This window comes from Camelina sativa, chromosome 11, assembly GCF_030686135.1.
Source record: "Camelina sativa cultivar CO46 ecotype springtype chromosome 11, ASM3068613v1".
NCBI lineage: Eukaryota > Viridiplantae > Streptophyta > Magnoliopsida > Brassicales > Brassicaceae > Camelina > Camelina sativa.
In genome coordinates this window covers 13,741,573-13,759,067 of record NC_141890.1, presented here as the reverse complement: position 1 = coordinate 13,759,067, position 17,495 = coordinate 13,741,573, and the positions used below count along the sequence as shown (strand labels likewise).

The following is a 17,495-nucleotide window of genomic DNA, read 5'->3' as shown; positions in this document are numbered from 1 at the left end:
CGGTGTTGTTTAATTTCTTATTAAAATTTAACGGGCCTTCAGAATACTAATGGGCCTATGTGAACTCGCGCGCCAAATTTGTTTGTGTTCATAGCATGAAAAAAGGTTGACTATATTTATATGACTATTGTTGACTGACTAAAATGTAAAAAATGCTTACGAAACGATTGGTCATCTGTTAAACTTATTATTACTGATTTATTCCATTGAAATCGAACTCATACAAATCATTACAATCTTCTTTAACGAGATACAATACATAAACTATATGAATCTATACTACGAATGTTTTATTATCATTGTTCTAGAGGGCATTATTTAAATATATTAGCCATTACATAGAGAAACCATATATATATAAACACACTGATCGATGAACTGAAGATGGAAATTTAAGTAAGTAGAATGTTCGAGTCGTATGTGGCTCCGGCGGTCCAATCGGCGGGAATAGCGTTTGGCGACTGGACCCAATTGATACCGGCGCTTCCGTAGACTAAGAACCTCAATGTGAGGGCACCTCTTGGTGGGTTTTGCAAATCGTGAACCGCACCAAACACTCTTCTCATACGTATCCACTCTTTGCAACCCTCCTAAAATCATGCATACACAACCATATAGTAGCATATATTAATTAATGTTTAAACCTTAACAAATATACTTGTTTTGTTCTGTAATAATATTAGATTAAGTTACCTGCCAGACTTCAACGGCGAGGATGTCATTAACACCACCAACGTACAAAACAAGGATGGCAAGATAATGAGGATTATAGCTTTTCTCATGGACCTTGTACACCAGGTTATACCCTGCGTACCGGCAAGGGATCCTCTGGTACTCAACGTCCACCACACCAAAGGAGTAGAGCTGATTCTCTGTGCCTGGTCGGGCCATACGTCCGTACGCCTTAGGGCTTAAGATGAAGTCCGTACCATGTCCTTCCCCGGAGTCCGTAGCCACTACGTATACTCCTTCCTCGCTGCAGTGTGGTGGTATTTTGCACCTCACCTTTTATAATTCATAAAATTATCACATTATACGGTTAGTAATGGACATAGTATTTATTTAGTATGGTGTTCTGATGATATATTAATTAATGATGAAATTGAAATATATAAACCTGGTAACAAGCACCGCATCCGGTTCCATTGTTCCATAGTCGCCATGAAACACCACTCACTTCACCATTATTGATATCTCTTCCAAATTCTCCATATCCACAATGTCCTCCTGCATACATATATAATAGTCAATGATTAACATATTTTTATTCTCGTCAACAAATAAAACATATTTTTTATAATAGATAGCACTAGGCATTTTATCCATTACTAACACTTGAAAAGGTTTATACTAGCTAATTACATAATAATGTCATACTCGAACTGAAGATATGCACACTTTTAATTAATGGAATCGTTTCAATTCTATATTAAGAATTTGGATAAACAACCAATACGTAGACAATGCATAAATTAATTAGTGTAGGTTCATAAATGAGATGTTAGGTCGTACTATATACTAATGAAAAACTAATAATTAAGGACCATAATCTATAGCAATATTTGATTAAAAATACATACGTGGATTTGCTTTGCAGTCCGGGCTGCCATAATAAGTAGCTCTAGAGCTAACAAAATCGTCGGATAGACAATGGAGAGGCAAAAGAACAATGACTTGAACGAGTAGAAGAAGCAAAGCGTGAGATTGATTCATAATGCTATCTTATCTATAAAATATTGTAAGATTATGTATTTCCTTTTTCTTAACAAGCGCGATAGGAAAACTAATAGAATTGGTATAACAAAAGATAGGTGGAGATAGAGGCAAGGCTTAATAGGGTATTTATAGTTGAAGCTAGAGTGCCTACAATTGATTACTATTTGTTACTTTCCACTTGGCAAAAAGCTTAAAGCTAACTCAAATTTATATTAGCTATAACGCGTACTTGCATTACGCAATTTTCTAGTTTAACTTGATCGGCTCAAATGTTAAAATAAATGTTACATCATTCATATGCCAATGTAGCTGTAGAGTTGGCATCAACCCAAAAGGCGCACTTTTATTCTTTGCATACTCTTTCTGTCCCTCAAAGATTGATGTTTTGTGATTTCTTTTTGTCTTACAAAAATTGATTTTTACCACTTTTAGTTAATTAATATTAAACTTTTGTAAACTTCAAGAAGTATTATTAAGAAAATTCAATAGTCATTGGTTTATAAATATATAATATTTTTTAGTAGGAAAACAATATTGTATTTAAAATTAATAATCATTATTTCTTAATTTGTGTAAAATCTCTCAAACATCAATCTTTGAGGAACAGAGGGAGTAGATCTTAGTCTTAGTACCGAATAGTATGGTACTAAATTATTAAATATCAAGTATGAGTATCTGTTAGTGGACTAGAACACTATCTCTTATAATTTATGATGAATGAAATGGAATAATTTATTGTCCATTTTATCTTTTAATTGTGTAGAAATTGTAAAGCTTGGAACATTGAAGACCATGAACCATAACTATCTCCATTTTCTTATAACTGGAGATTCACATACCGAGATATGCTATTATTTTCTGGTTGATGCATTCTCGCTATATTGTGTATTGAAGATATATAATGGGGATTATTATTGTAGATTTCTTATATATAAAGTTATCTATATATAGTGCATTAAAAATGAGAGTGAGGAAAATATCCAAAATATGTGATGCAATAGACAATGGTGGTGGGGGCATGTAACTTTTGGTCTAGTAAATTATCTTAAAAATGATAGGTCGTGCCTCCAAAATGAGAAGTTTATGACACCTAATACTTAATAGATTGATTTGCGACTAACTGCTTGGTGTATTGGATGCATGAACTCAATAGAATTTGCCAAGCGTGCTATTTTTTGGAATCACTAAGCCTTCATTGATTTTTTTCACTAGTAGGATTTTTAGGATTGTGTACAAGATAACATTTTATTTTCTTATCTAATAAAGATCGACATGCCCTTGCAAGTTGTAGCCAATTATATATTTTGACAGAAAACACGGTTCGGTCATTTCCCCGAAATTGTTTTCTTCTGTAACATGTTGTTCGAGTTAGGATCCGGTAAGCCTACGTCAACATGATTTTACGACGAAAAAAACATTTCTAAAGAGTAAAGATACACACAAGTTGCTACTAACCTACCACTGCATCTATAAAATATGGAAAATTAAAAAAAAAGCGCTTTAACTTTCTAAAACTCATAAACTAATGTAAAATAAGATAAACACACCACGTAAGTAGCAGTTGCTCTTAGATGTGTATATATTAATTTTAGTGATGACAATAAGAGTAACACATTGAGTGGTAGGATATTAACAGCAGCCTAGCTTTATATTTGAATAATAAAACAATTGTTGTTACAATATAAGTACGCTTATTAGGAGAAGATTATAGAAAGACAAAAAGGATGCTACAAGTCTAGTTCGAATAGAAGCTAAGTAGAGAATTCACTGAACCCTTTTTGTTGTTGGTTTGGTTGTAATACACTTAATGGTATTTGATTTTTAGTCCCCTAAAGCTCCTAGATACATTCCCTTTGTCACAGATTATATAATATTCCTCTGAATGAGATTCACTTTCAAGGGAAGTTTATATACAATCATCATCTCTACCACAAATATTTTTTTCCGACGGAGTTTGTTTACCAAAATTCAGATTAGTCTCATGATTTACTAGTCAGATAAATAATGATGCCTCGAAATCTGACTGACATGTAGAGAACCGATGACTCCACAAAAGAAAACCAATATCTGATTAGATATGAACCCTTTTTTTTGTCAACGTTTGGTTATGATAAAAAATGCGTACCCTAACTCTAAAATCTAAATCTAAATGATGGTTTCTTCTTCTTATGCCACTGGACGATTCATATTCGCCGGCACGTAAGGAGGAACCGGTGACGTCATTAAAACTGTTGACTGTTTGTGACAAATGTGGGCTTTTCATAGGAAAAAGGGATACAAAGATAATGGGGTGGGTGGAATTTATCATAATGCCTATCTCCTTCTTATTCCAGAAACGGTACACGTTCTTGCTTGGTGTGAACACAAAGCAACATATTGGTTTGTAACACATATACACATCCGCATTAGGGGTGAGCAAACGAAATTGATTCATTTTAAATGATTAAAAGCATATACTATTGAAATACACCAATCCATCCTGTTTCTAGGCATCAAGCCTACACATGGGTTTGTTTCTGTTCAAATAGCACTAAAAATTTGCAGCATTACCAGTAACATTACTAACATGTTTCCAAGACTTTACCCCACTTTTGTGCTGGTGAATGGTTCACCGATTCCCCCTTTTGATCAGTCGTCAAATCTCCAGCCTGAGAAACACAGCGAAATGATAATGTCATGACAGATTAAATTTTCAAAAGGAACGCAAATAGAATTAGAAGTCATAACATAATGATTATAACGTCATAACAAAGTAAAAACTATTAAAAGGAGAAGCCAATAGAATTAGAAGTCGAATATCCTTGCTTTTAGTCACGAAAGACGTATCAATGGTTGGTGTTAATAGGCAGACAATCAAAGAGGACAAGAGTTTGAGATTTAATCATTTGTTTAAGACAACCAATGATACGAATTCTAGTGTCTGAAGGAGCATAACCCTTGGATAGGTGTCGGCCATCAATAGTGAAATTTGTTATAATGGGCAATGAAAATGATATCACTATAAAAATGGGTCCTAAGAGAGCAACAGAGGGAAATGGGAAGTAACTATTTGAACTAGAGGAAATGCAAAACTAGAAGATACGCATCCACTATAAGCATGTATTCGTCGGGTTTCTTCTATAAGGCTATTGCATGAATGCTGAAGTAATTATTATAAACCATTTGTGAGGTGTAAAAAGTATTTCAACTTTTACAGGTGTTCCCTTTTGTTAGTAAATGCTCCTACAATGGGATAATTGGTCCAAATGTGACAGAACGAAAGCAGTACATGATTCCAGAATATGTCCCCGACAAGTGTAAAATTTATGCTTTGTGCAATTATATAGGAGATTGAAGTCCAAAATGCAATTCCATAATCATTATAATCGATATCCAGAATGAAAGCGAGCAAATTTTAGCTTTAACCTGTTAATTTTGGGGGATTTCGGAAGACAATCTGACATTTAAATGAGTTGTGCCTTTTTAAGGTCGGACACAACTCCTCTGTCTTGGCTGCCCCTTTCGTTGTAAACCACCTGCAAACGTAGCACATGAAGAAAAATTCAATTTTGCAGATGGAAAACAAAACCACTAATATGTTTTTCCGATTTTTCTGTCATTTACCGCACCTTATCAATGATCCCGTATTCAACAGCCTCACTGGGACTAAAATATTTAGGGCGTTTCATATCAGCTTCAATCTGCTCCGGGGATTTACCAATATGCTTTGAATACAGCTTGACCTTGAGCACAACATTACATAGAACAGAGACACAACTTTTCAGCTAAGTTTTACGATAAAAAATGAAAAGCATCGGAAAGATAATGATAGCATGATTTTAGATTCGCTAGCAAGCACATACAATTAATGGCTAAGTGATGCATATCAAGATGTCTGCAAGTATAGACCCATTGCCTACATGTTACATATATTTATAGTTCCCCATATCACATATACAACTGGACACTATTGCATAACGAAGATCAAACTAAGTAATCTATGTACATCACGAGGGTCAACACTTATTTCACTACTATGTGAATTTATATCAAGTTTATCTTCTCACCATTTCTGTCTTTATGTGCTTGATTTCTTTCCTTGCAATTTCAACATCGGTTGCTTGGCCTTGAAATCGAGCAATGGGCTACAAAGTTAACATACACGAGAAAATAGATGGATGAGTAAAAGATGCATGAACAGAAATTAGGAATCATAAGCCTTAGTTTCTTCTAACTCGAATACGAAGCACAAAATCTTCTATGGGAGGGAAAAAGACGCCACCTAAGATCTAAAAGAATGATCAGAAAGAACCTGCTTTATCATAATAGTTGACGAGGGCAACGCAGAGCGATTTCCTTTTGCACCAGCAGTCAGAAGCAAAGCAGCTTCACCCCAAGCATTCCCGACGCAAAGAGTAAAGATTGGTGGTTTGACATACCTGAAGTCAAAGAAAAGATAAGAGTTCATTGGTGCATGGATAACTGGTTGGTCTCCCCAAAATAGGCATGATATGAAAACTGTCTCCAAGTGCAATTTTAAATATTTGGGAAGGCAGTTTCATGATTCAAGTCCAGTTACCAGTACTATTAGGGAAAAAATAAGTGAAAGAAGAAAGTAGTAGAAAAGGAATGAAGATCAATTACCCCATGACATCATAGATTGCAAAAGCCTCAGTATCATAGCCCAACTTTTCACCATTCTGAAATGGGAGAAGATAAATTCTCTTAAAACATTTTTAATGAATAGGTAATGATTTGTAGACTCATCATCATTCATTTGAAACAAACAACAGTTTCAATTTTACTCAGCATGCGTTGATAATATGAAGGACTTTCCATATGGAAGCCTACCTTGGTTGTCCCTGTCGAGTTTATGTAAAGGTAAATAGGCTTTTCCTCGTCTTCATACTGAAGGTAAAGAAACTCTGCGAGTATCAACTCAGTAACTGAAGGTACAAGAGACATTCCCAAATATACAATTCGGTTTTTGAACAAATATGATGCCAAATCAGGGGGAGGTTGTTCGTGTGCACTTCCCTTTGAGAAAGGTATAACCTGTTGATAAGAGGGAAGCACGATGATAAGAATCAAAGAAAAAGAAAAGGCTCACCAACAGTGAATCGATCAACCATAAATTTCAGCACAACTAAGATTAGGTAAGACAAAGAAACTGTATGTGAAGAATACAAAAGCCTCCAAATCCTCTATGACAATTGTCAGCCAAGGATCCTGATCATAATCAGAGAAACCTCTGCCACATAATAAGTGACAAATACTCAACTTCTTCTTTACCAGGAAATCATACAACACATAATCTTCATACTCAACCTTCTAATTAAACATGTACCATCTCCTATCAATTAAAAACTAGCAATGAAGGAGCATTCTTTGATATCTGACTACACATATCTAGAGTCGCTCTAATCCATAGATATCGCTGGTTCAAAACTAAATAACAACAGCAGGTCGAAGTATGAACGACCAATACAATTTCTGGAAATTCACTACCACAGAAACATAAATGTCAGCTATAGAAATGAATGAGCAGTCGTACCCCTTGCAATCTGATTCCCTATATCTAGAATCACTCTAATCCATTGGTTCAAAACTAAGGAACAACAATTGGTGTCTCAACCAATAAAATTTCTGGGAATTCACAACCACGGAAGCATCGAGCAGAAATATTAGCTATAGCCACGAAAACCTAAGAGCGGAGACCTCAGCTAATCAAGAAACGATGTGAAGAGTATACAAAATTCAAGTACCATAGTGACAACTCCGCGCTTAGGTTTGGAGCTGGACAAATTTAACGGATTAAGCGATTGCGAACGAAGCTTAGCGCCGCAAAAGTCACTAGAGATGCTTCCTCCGGTATACGGCGAGAGAAAGCCATTAGAGAGAGAAGCTCTGAGAGACGAGGAAGAAGAAAATCTCGCTTTAGATCTCAGGTTACGTGTAGAAGACGGGATTATCGCTGACGGACGAGCTCGGAGCGTTGTGAAGCTCGTCGCAGTCGCTGCGGCTACCTCCATTTTTTACTTTGTTGGAGAGAGAGAGAGAGTGGCCGATAGACCCCGAAACGATAACGACGATCTGAATCAATTCGGGCTTCATAACATTATTAATGGGCTCAACAATAACTCAATAAGCCCACTAGTTTTAGTTTTTTTTTTTTTTTTTTTTTTTTTTTTTTTTTTTTCCAATAAAATCCGCAAGCAATATCATTGATTCAGCAGTAGTCAGAAAATTTGGACAGAAAGAATACAACATATATGGATTATTATGAACTGTCGCCGCTTTTGCTAAGAGATCTGCGCATATGTTCTGCTCTTTATGATTGAAGGTGAATTTTATGGAATCAAACGCTGAACACCATTGCTTTATCGTATGGATATAGTGTTGTAATCTCAGAGTTCTTGCATTGCCATTGATTAATTGTATGACAGTAGAGTTGTCCTCCAGTGAACTCCACGTTTTGAAATCCTAACGCCCATGATGATTTTATTGCCTGTAAGAGTGTTGTACATTCTGCTTCTTGTACTGTAGGACGTCCTTGAAATTTGCCCATTCCGCCTTCAAGAAAGATATCTGAAGAATTCCGAATTAGCCATCCTAAGCCAGAGACACGGTCACCTTCATGATATGAGGAATCGTAATTGCACTTCACCCATCCATAGTCTGGTGGCTTCCATTTTTGGCGCCAAGGTTGAAATTGTTGCCTAGTAGGATTCGGATCCAATAGATGAGTTTTAGTATTCAGCCATTCTTCTGTATCAAGCTTCACATGTTTTGCCGTATCATTGTGGTCAGTCACTTTCCTGTTGAATTCCAAGTTATGTTGGCTTTTCCAGATGTGCCACATTATCCAGAAGGGGAGTGTTTGATTAAGCTTTGGAATATTGGTGTCTCCATGGAGTTATAATAGGTCTCGGAGTTTATCTTCTATTGGAAGATTTTTGTTACCAAGGACATGCGTAGGTATACCAGCTGATCGCCATATTGGAATGACGTGGGGGCATGAGAAAAAAATATGTCCACTGGTTTCCAGATCATCACAACATCGAGAGCAATACGGGTTTAACTTGTATGTTCCTTCTTCTTAAGTTGTCTGCCACTCCAACTGCTCTGGAAGCAATACGCATAGGATATGCTTGAGCTTGGGTGTTATATCCAATTTCCATATTCTTTTAGCAATATCAGGGTTAGTAGCCAACAAAGCTTTTGGTGTGTTGTCGCCCCTTGCCAAGGATAAGGCCTGCCAGTATCCTGATTTGACAGTGTACTGTCCATCTTTGGAACAACTCCAGAGATAATCATCTGCTGTTGGCGTTGAAGGGAGATAAATCTTGTGTATCAGGTAATGATCCCTAGGATCAATAAGCCTTGGTATCTCCATATCATCCCACTTTGGAGAAGACTCATGGATTAATAGCTTAACACTCTTCTCCATATCATTCTCATTAATCAATCTGAGCAGTCTAGGAGGATTTGTTGGAAGCCAAGGGTCGACTCCCATCTTGGTGTTGTTCCCATCTCCAATATTAAATTGAACTCCGGTGGCCAACAGGTCTCGTCCAAATCTAAGAGAATTCCAACCATATGATGGTTTGTGTCCTTTTGTTGCGGAGAAAAAAAATTCCATCTTTAAAATATCTTGCTTTGAGTAGACGATAGACAAGACTATTTGGTCTCTTCATGATTTTCCAGACATGGTTAGCAAGAAGTGCTTGGTTAGAGAGCTTAAAATCGCGAAATCCGAGGCCACCTGTGTCCTTTGAGGTGATTAGTTTTTTCCAAGCCACCCATGAGAGTTTCCGTTTATCCCGTGTAGATCCCGACCAAAAGTTTGCTATTAATCTATCTAGCTCTGAGCACAATTCAGCAAGAAGCTCGAAATAATTCATCGAGTAGACCGGCATAGCGTATGCCATGGCCTTAATGAAAACCTCTTTACCCGCCGGTGATAAGAATTTATTTTGCCAGCCATCAGTCCGGTTCTGGACCTGGGTGTGTATATATTGCAGCATCTCTTTCTTTTTTTCCCCTTCCAAATTGCTCTGGTAGTCCTAAGTATTTGCCACCTCCTCCAAGATTTGGTATGTGCAATGTATGTTTAATACGCTCTCTTCTATGATGGTAGACTCTGCTCCCAAATGTTATTGAGGACTTGTCGAAGTTGATTATCTGTCCGGAGGCTTCCCCATATTCATTGAATATCTTGAGTAGATTGACACTATTTCAGTGATCCGCCTTTAAAAAGAACAAGGAGTCATCAGCAAATAAGAGATGGGAAACTTTTGGTCCTCCATTACTTATTTGAATTCCTTGGATTATCCTAGTCCGTGTAGCTACTAGCTTGTGTCATTAAAGAGCTTAGAACATCAACACATAAAATAAACAAGGAGGGAGATAACGGGTCACTTTGACGTAATCCCCGACTTGCCCTGAAGAATCCATAAGGACTTCCATTAACAGAGAAGGAAACAGAGCGTACACATGCCATTATCTATTTTATCCATTGAAGAGCGAAGCCTTTCTTAACTAACACTTCTTCTAAAAATGTCCACTCAATACGATCATATGCCTTACTGATGTCAGTTTTCACAGCCATATATGAGTTGGCACAACGTTTACGAACCCTTAGTGAGTGGAATACTTCATGAGCGATCATAACATTATCAGTGATGTAACGTCCTGGAATGAAAGCTGCTTGGCTTTCTGAGACAATTCCAGATAAGACATTCTTCAATCTCTTAGTTAAGATTTTGGATATAATCTTATAGGTAACATTGCAGAGGCTTATGGGGAGGAAGTCCTTCATTGTTTTAGGCTCCATAATCTTTTGGATGAGAGACATGTTAGTGTGGTTCCAATCTACTTGAATTTCGCATGTAAGAAAGAAGTGTCTAACTTCGTGAATGATGGCAGGGCCTACAATATGCCAATAATGTTGATAAAATGCAGCATTGAATCCATCAGGGCTAGGAGCTCTCGTCCCACCAATAGAGAATATTGCTGTTTTAATTTCCTCCGTTGTGATCTTCGATAATAAAGTAGCATTCATCTCTTCTGTTACAACATGTTGAATATTAAGAACGACAATGGAGGGAGCAGATTGAGTACTACTAGAGAAGAGATCACTGAAGTAGGTTATGGCCTCTGAAGCTATATCCTTATTCCTGTAGATCGAGGTACCATGTGAGTTTTGGACTGAAGTTATGCGGTTTCGTGCAATTCTGTTTTTTTGTTACAACATGAAAGAAGCGGGTATTGCGGTCTCAATAATTTAACCATAAGTTCCTACTCTTCAGATGCTAGAACTTTTCTTCATCGCGATATGCATTGGCCAACGAGCGCCGTAGGTCATAGATCTGAGCAAGGGTAACAGAGGTATCGGTATGTGCAACATCAAGCTTTTGGGTTAAGTCTTTTATCCGAATAGCCGAATTAGTTCCATTGTTCCTTTTCCAGGCAGATAATTATCTTCTACAATACCTGATTCTCTCATATAAAGAAAGATGTTGTGTGTCTATACCATTCCAGCTTTGTTCGACCACACTTTCAATATCAGGATTTGTACACAATCGTGTATCAAACTGAAAAGGCTTAATACCAATCTCAGTTGTTCGTCTAATCTTATTGATGGCTGGGCGATGATCAGATTCTACCATTTCGAGGTAGACGACTTTAGAGGCTGGATAAGTAGCTTTCCACTGGTCATTAGCCATTGCACGGTCAAGCCAACACTGCACGATATGCTTTTGTCTCTTCCCCGCCCAAGTCATGTTATTTCCTTGGAAAGGAAGGTCGGAAACTTTGCACATATTAACCATGTTCCTGAAATCTGTGAGGCTCCAATTTTCTCGAACTCTTCCACCTCTTTTTCATGCTTATGTAAGATTTCTTTAAAATCACCACACATCAACCATGGACCATTTCTATTGACTGCAATTCGTTGTAATCGTTCCCAAAGAATATGTCTCAGTTTCCGAATTGGGTGACCATAGACACAAGAGAAGTAAAAGAAAACTTCTTTATTATTGATTTTGTAGTCGATGATTTTCTCATCAACTTCATAAAAACATACAAAAATAGTCTTTTTCCAAAGTAAAGCTAGACCACCCCCAATATCCAACGGAGATACACACTCAATATAGTCATAATCTAACTAAGCAGCAACATCGCAGATGAAATCATCAGGATTCTTCCTTTCAACGAGAAAGAGTATGTCCGGGGAATAAGTTGTCTTAATCCCTTTTAGGCGTTGAACTACTAGGGACCCTTTTAAGCACCGGCAGTTCCAAAAGCTTGTATTCATGGTGGCTCCAGTGGATTATGGCCCACCGTACCTTCACCGTTGGTATTTGGGTTGGTCGGAGTTCCTTTCCCTGTACCTTTAGGTGCTTGCTCGGGTGTGTCCTTTGGAATCAAAAACCAGTTACAAACCTCTAGAACTTCAGACTGGCGGATATTACGCTTCACATAACATTGTTGAGTATCCTTCGTAGCAAAAGTCTGTCGCATGTCACTGTAAACCAGAGGGAATTCAGCCTATTCTGAAGAGGTTGATGCCTCTGTTTTCCTCTTCTTGGATGCATTTGGATTACCTTCTGCGTCAGTCGACGCCGGGCTTATTTGGCGGATGGGTGTCGGTGCCTCAGGATGTTGGACGTCGTCACCTTCTGGATTGTAGTCGGGATCATCATCATCCTACTCTGGTGGCGGCGGAGGAGGGTTAATGCCAGAGGGACAATCAGAGACATCATGGGTCAGCATCGCACAGAGAGAGCAGAAATTCTGGAGTTTTTCGTAACGAAATTTCAAGATACAATTCCTGTCTCCAAACTGAAATTGACGTTGGAAGCGGAGTGGGGTCTCAATGTTCCACAGTAGTCGGACTCGAACGTAATCGACCATTACTGCATCGTCACTGCCGAACTCTGTTTCAATGAAGTGACCCAAGGATTCTCCGATGTATGTAATCATTCAGAGAGTGAGGAAATGGACTGGAATTCCTCTTATTTGGACCCAAAACGGAATTGTCTTTAGATCAATATCAGTATGCGTTGGGTTCCAGATTTGGGTCACACACATCCAATCATTAAAGGACCAAGGTCCCCGGCTTACAATCGCCGACATTGATTCCTCTGATTGGAATAAGAATTGAATTTTCTTATTCTCCATGTTCAACCGTAACATCGTCAGCAACGCCCCACAGCCTGGGCAGAGTGGTAAGCGGAGCATGAAGGTTTTTCTTATGGAGATTGACTGGCTTCACAATCAGACTAAATCGAGTCTCGTGAATCGCTTCTTCACATAAATCCCCTCTCTCTCATTTTTTTAAAGGCATCACTAGTTTTAGTTTTTTTTTCTCTGGAAAAATTCCGGTTTTTTCGATTTTAATAGAAACCAAATCAAACCGGAGTAATACTGAGATTCCTATTTTTCGAAAAAGTAAACTCCCTCTGTTCCATAATATATGATGTTTTGAGGAAATATTTTGTTTCATAATATAATATGTTTTCAAGTTTCTGTGTAACTTTTATATTAGTTTAATACTTTATATTATGCAGTCTTGTTTATAATTGGTTGAACTTTTTTAAAATAGTTATTTTTTAATCTGCGTGGTTTTACTAAAAACATCCTATATTTTGAAACGGAGGGAATATAATTTTATGAGGCTACCAAACAAAAACATCTATTGGCCACTTCAGAGAAGCATCTGTCGTGTTCTGTTTTTCTTCAGATTTTTTTATAAACATGAATGAATAGAGAGAGCATTGAACCTGAATTGTTCGACCAATTCTCAGCAAAAATGCGATCAGTTCACTTAATCGTCTTCATCATTATCAGTAAGTAGGATTGTTTTACGAATCTTCATATAAGTTTTTTTTGCATATTGTGTGAAACTAATCAGAACTTTGTTATTTGTGTTTATCAACTTCAAAAAAAGGTCTTGTTAAAGCTTCGGAAAGCGACGATGGATTTTGTTCAGCGCCTTCGATTGTTGAATCAGATGAGAAGACGAAACCCATTTATTGGAAAGCAACAAATCCAACTCTCTCTCCTTCACACCTCCAAGGATTTTATATCTTTCCTTTACATCACTTGTCTTAAGCTTCGTATCATTAAAGTGTGATGCTTTTGTAGGTTAAGTTCTATTACTTTTTTGTGGTCGATTCTGCGAGGTCTTAGTGAATAGGGTTGATTTTGAATTCTAGTTAGAGAGATTAAGTTATTGAAAAGTTAGGATTACTTGAATTAGTGTCTAATCTGAGAAGGTTTATGGCTCATGCCTTGCGAAAATCTCTTAACTTTTGCTCAATTAGGTGCTGACATAGAATTATAGAAGCCATGGAAGCATTCAAGTTTCAGTTCTGTGGAGTGTGGATTCAGATTAAACGTCTCTTTCTGATAGTTGTCATTTTGTGTATTCAGATAGGATTTCTGATAACTTGTGTAATTGATAATTCTGCTTTTGGATCTTCGTTATGTTTTTTAAGCATAAATGTTTTGATTATGTTGTTTTGTAGACTTGCCTGGTTTCACAAGAAGTGTATACAAATGAGATCATGCGTTGATAACACCGGAAAGTCATGTCTACAGCCCTTTACCTGACTGGAAAATTACATAACACTATTTTATTTTCAATACATTTCTTCATCTTGTAGTTACTAGAGTCTGCAAGTTTTGCACTTATTTGTTTGTTTCTCAAATTTGCAAGACAAACACATTAGGGGCATATTTGATCACACCGACAAGGGGTTCCCATTTTGTTATGTACTTGGCAAAAATGAAAGGTTTGGAACCAATTTATTCTCACAAACGATGAACATCAAGTTCTTAGGGATTATTTTCTTATATTCTTCCATAATAGAGTTACTATTGAGATATCAATGTAATCTTTTAGGAACTAGCTTTGTGTCCTTGAGTGCGCTGCTACACCATTCTCATTGTTATTAGAAGAATCCCTTGTTCTTGTTCTTATTAGTCGAGTGATTAAGGATTTGCGGTATTATAAAGGTCTACTCGTAGGAATTGGTGGCATCTAGCTGCATTTATTGTCTCTTGCAGAAATGTCAAGTTCAAGTTTGCCTCCACAAGACAAAGAGAGGTATTGTTAGTTATATGAGCTCTCTCTTTAACATATGCTTATACTTATGATCACCTGCTTATTAACTCCTTTCAATATTTTAATTTTTTTTTCAAGTCTTGTATTTGTGGTTGAGGGTGCTCATTAGGAATATACCTTCCAATCTTGTCAAGATAACTGATGTATATAGTCTGAGAGATGCCCCAAGATTGACGCTTACCACACTCATGGAGAAAAAAGTACGCTCATGTTGACTAGAGCCTTCACAGAGAATAAATGACAAAGACATGAGTCAAGAAAAACAACCAAAACAACAATCCTTCCTTATATGATATATATTCTCAAACCTTTGGACAGAAGGTGGACTGACAAACGCGGCAATTGACATGAAAGACACACTCAACGTCACTGGAAAAACAAAGCATGTTGCAGTTGGGACCAGGACACTTGACAAACTTCAAAAGAGGTAAAACACAAAAATTATCAGAAGTTAAGAGAAACAAGAACGAAAAGAAAAGCTCTGAGTGAAGAAAGATTACCTTCTTATCAATCATGAATGAATCAGTTACAATATCATTGTAAAGAAGCCTACTAGGAGCGTCCAAGATAGAACATAAATGTGTGATGGCACAAAATCAATTTCTCATGTTTCTCAAAATCTGGCAATTTTTCCCCCATTTTGTCACTTAACTCCCGATATGCCATTAATATGTTTGTTAGAATCACCCATTGATTTTAAATTGCCAGATTCTGAGAAACATGAGAAATTGATTTTGTGCCATCACACATCTGTATCCTATCTTGCTCAATACTAAGTAAATAAGGTTGACTAGTATCATTGTAGAGCAGCCTACAATGATACTATAACTGAGGTAGAGCAGCCTACTGTGGAGCAACCTACTGTGGAGCAGCCTACAACTGCTAAGCAGCCTACTGTGGAGCAGCCTACAACAATACATGGGCGCGTACGCCAACTGCTAAGTATTGTTGGACATGGGCTGCGTCCAATATGCCACTCGGCCGAACAAGACTCATTAATTGTGATCTCGGCCCGACAAAATTGGGAGAAAGTCATTAACTCTCCATAGAGGGTAGTTTCGGAAATCCGCGTTGGACACCATAGGGAGTCCTAGGTCAACAGTCGCCTATAAAAGGAAGCAGCATTTATTGGGATCATCATCCTGATCCCTTGACATTACCCGGAGAGCAGTACTTTGCATCGATATCTGTTATTGTTTTATGTGTAATCCGTTTCCACTTTTTAGCTCGTCATTATTAGCTTGTTAATTCTCTTGTGAACTGAAGAGCTCGATCTTGACTCTCTGTTAGTGACGACCTCACGTTTCCTCGTTAATAAAAGAACTAGCTTCACTCTTTCCTCGAAACCTAATTTACTTAGTATTGCAATCCCCGGTACAAACAATTGGCCCCCACCGTGGGGCTAGAGTAGAGCGCTTCTTTTTTACGAATCAAGACCAACAGTCCGCATTTCCACGAAGATTCAAGACCAATGACGAACTCCAGTGAAGATCTCAACATCACGTCCGAACAGACAATGGAGCAACGATGGGGGTGAACAAGAACACACACTGTCCCGCCTCTACCTTCCACGACGACCTCAATCGAAGGCTCCCTACCGAACAACACAACCTCTCCGACAGCGCCCGACGTGCCCTATGAACCTCTCGTCGCTGCACACGCCGAGCCTGGGCTTGTCGCAGAAAAACTGGTCACCAACACTGCTGCTCTCCCAAACGCCTTGCCCACAACACGAAGGAGTGAACTCGACGACCTGATGCAAGCCATACTCGATCAACTCGACAGAACAAACAAACGGCTCGAGGTGATTGCAGCTGCACAAGAGGCCTTCCAAAATCAGATCAGCAGGCTCCAGCGAAGGAGGAGCGAGCGCCGAAATGAGAGCAATCCTGCCGATCAAAACGAGAATCCTCCTGCCCCTCCGCAGCTATTTGTGAAAGACCGATATGAGAGCCACAGACGCCGCCCCGCGTCTATAATCGTAGGATCCGTCGACAGACACAACAGAGAGGAGCCAACTGACGAGCAGCGGGACAGCCGGGGCCGGCGAAGCGGGAGTCCCCCGACTCCAACACTGCCGTGCCGACAGTTTGACGAAGATCTCAAGGACGAAACCATACGACGTTTAGAGACGATGGTCCATGAAATCTCCTCAAGAGTCCACCAATCCTTATCGAGTACTCGAGGAAGTCCAATGCTCGCTGTTTACGGCAAGGATCTCCCGCGTTCGCGTCCGTTACATGAACAAGTTCAAGTTTATCCCATACAACGGATTGGATGATCTGAAACCATTTTTAACTTTAATGTGCTTTGCAATTAGCCGAGCTCATTTCAGCGAAGATGAATACGAAGCTGGCTGCTGCCAGTTGTTTGTCGAGAATTTAGCTCATGAACTCGATAGGAAGCTATCACAAAATCACCACCGCCTTTCTCCAGCATCACTCTACGTTTATGATTAGAGGTGCCTCAAATGCTGATCTCTAGAATATGTTCCAGCAGAATGACGAATCGCTTCGGGACTTTATGGAAAGGTTCAAAAGGATCGTTTTGAAGCTTTTAATAGCCGACGATACGGCAGTCTCTTCCCTTCGTAACGCTCTTGCTCATGGATCCCGATTTAGGGAAGACATCATAATCCACGAGCCTCTAACTTTGGACGATGCATTGC

At 38.4% G+C, this 17,495-nt stretch overlaps 3 protein-coding genes and 1 pseudogene across 3 annotated transcripts; all 4 read right to left on the bottom strand.

The window, feature by feature from the left end:
- Positions 1-176: 176 nt before the first annotated feature.
- Positions 177-1,817, bottom strand: LOC104723401 (expansin-like B1). Its single transcript, XM_010441767.3, has 4 exons — positions 1,581-1,817; positions 1,118-1,227; positions 694-1,005; positions 177-590 (listed from the first exon to the last, which is right to left on the bottom strand). Exons 1-4 carry the CDS (start codon positions 1,711-1,713, stop codon positions 393-395), a joined length of 753 nt encoding a protein of 250 aa, XP_010440069.1. The 5' UTR covers positions 1,714-1,817; the 3' UTR covers positions 177-392.
- A 2,324-nt stretch (positions 1,818-4,141) lies between these two features.
- LOC104718649 (ATP-dependent Clp protease proteolytic subunit-related protein 4, chloroplastic-like) lies at positions 4,142-15,442 on the bottom strand. The gene is made up of 11 exons (XM_087474897.1): positions 15,328-15,442; positions 15,136-15,243; positions 14,945-15,049; positions 7,461-7,788; positions 6,547-6,750; positions 6,340-6,395; positions 6,008-6,134; positions 5,763-5,840; positions 5,325-5,438; positions 5,122-5,231; positions 4,142-4,364 (listed from the first exon to the last, which is right to left on the bottom strand). Exons 4-10 carry the CDS (start codon positions 7,725-7,727, stop codon positions 5,160-5,162), a joined length of 918 nt encoding a protein of 305 aa, XP_087331023.1. The 5' UTR covers positions 7,728-7,788; positions 14,945-15,049; positions 15,136-15,243; positions 15,328-15,442; the 3' UTR covers positions 4,142-4,364; positions 5,122-5,159.
- On the bottom strand, positions 8,054-8,557 carry LOC147933941 (uncharacterized). Its single transcript, XM_087472399.1, has one exon. It carries the CDS (start codon positions 8,555-8,557, stop codon positions 8,054-8,056), a length of 504 nt encoding a protein of 167 aa, XP_087328525.1.
- On the bottom strand, positions 12,103-13,169 carry LOC147933940 (uncharacterized; annotated as a pseudogene).
- Positions 15,443-17,495: the final 2,053 nt, after the last annotated feature.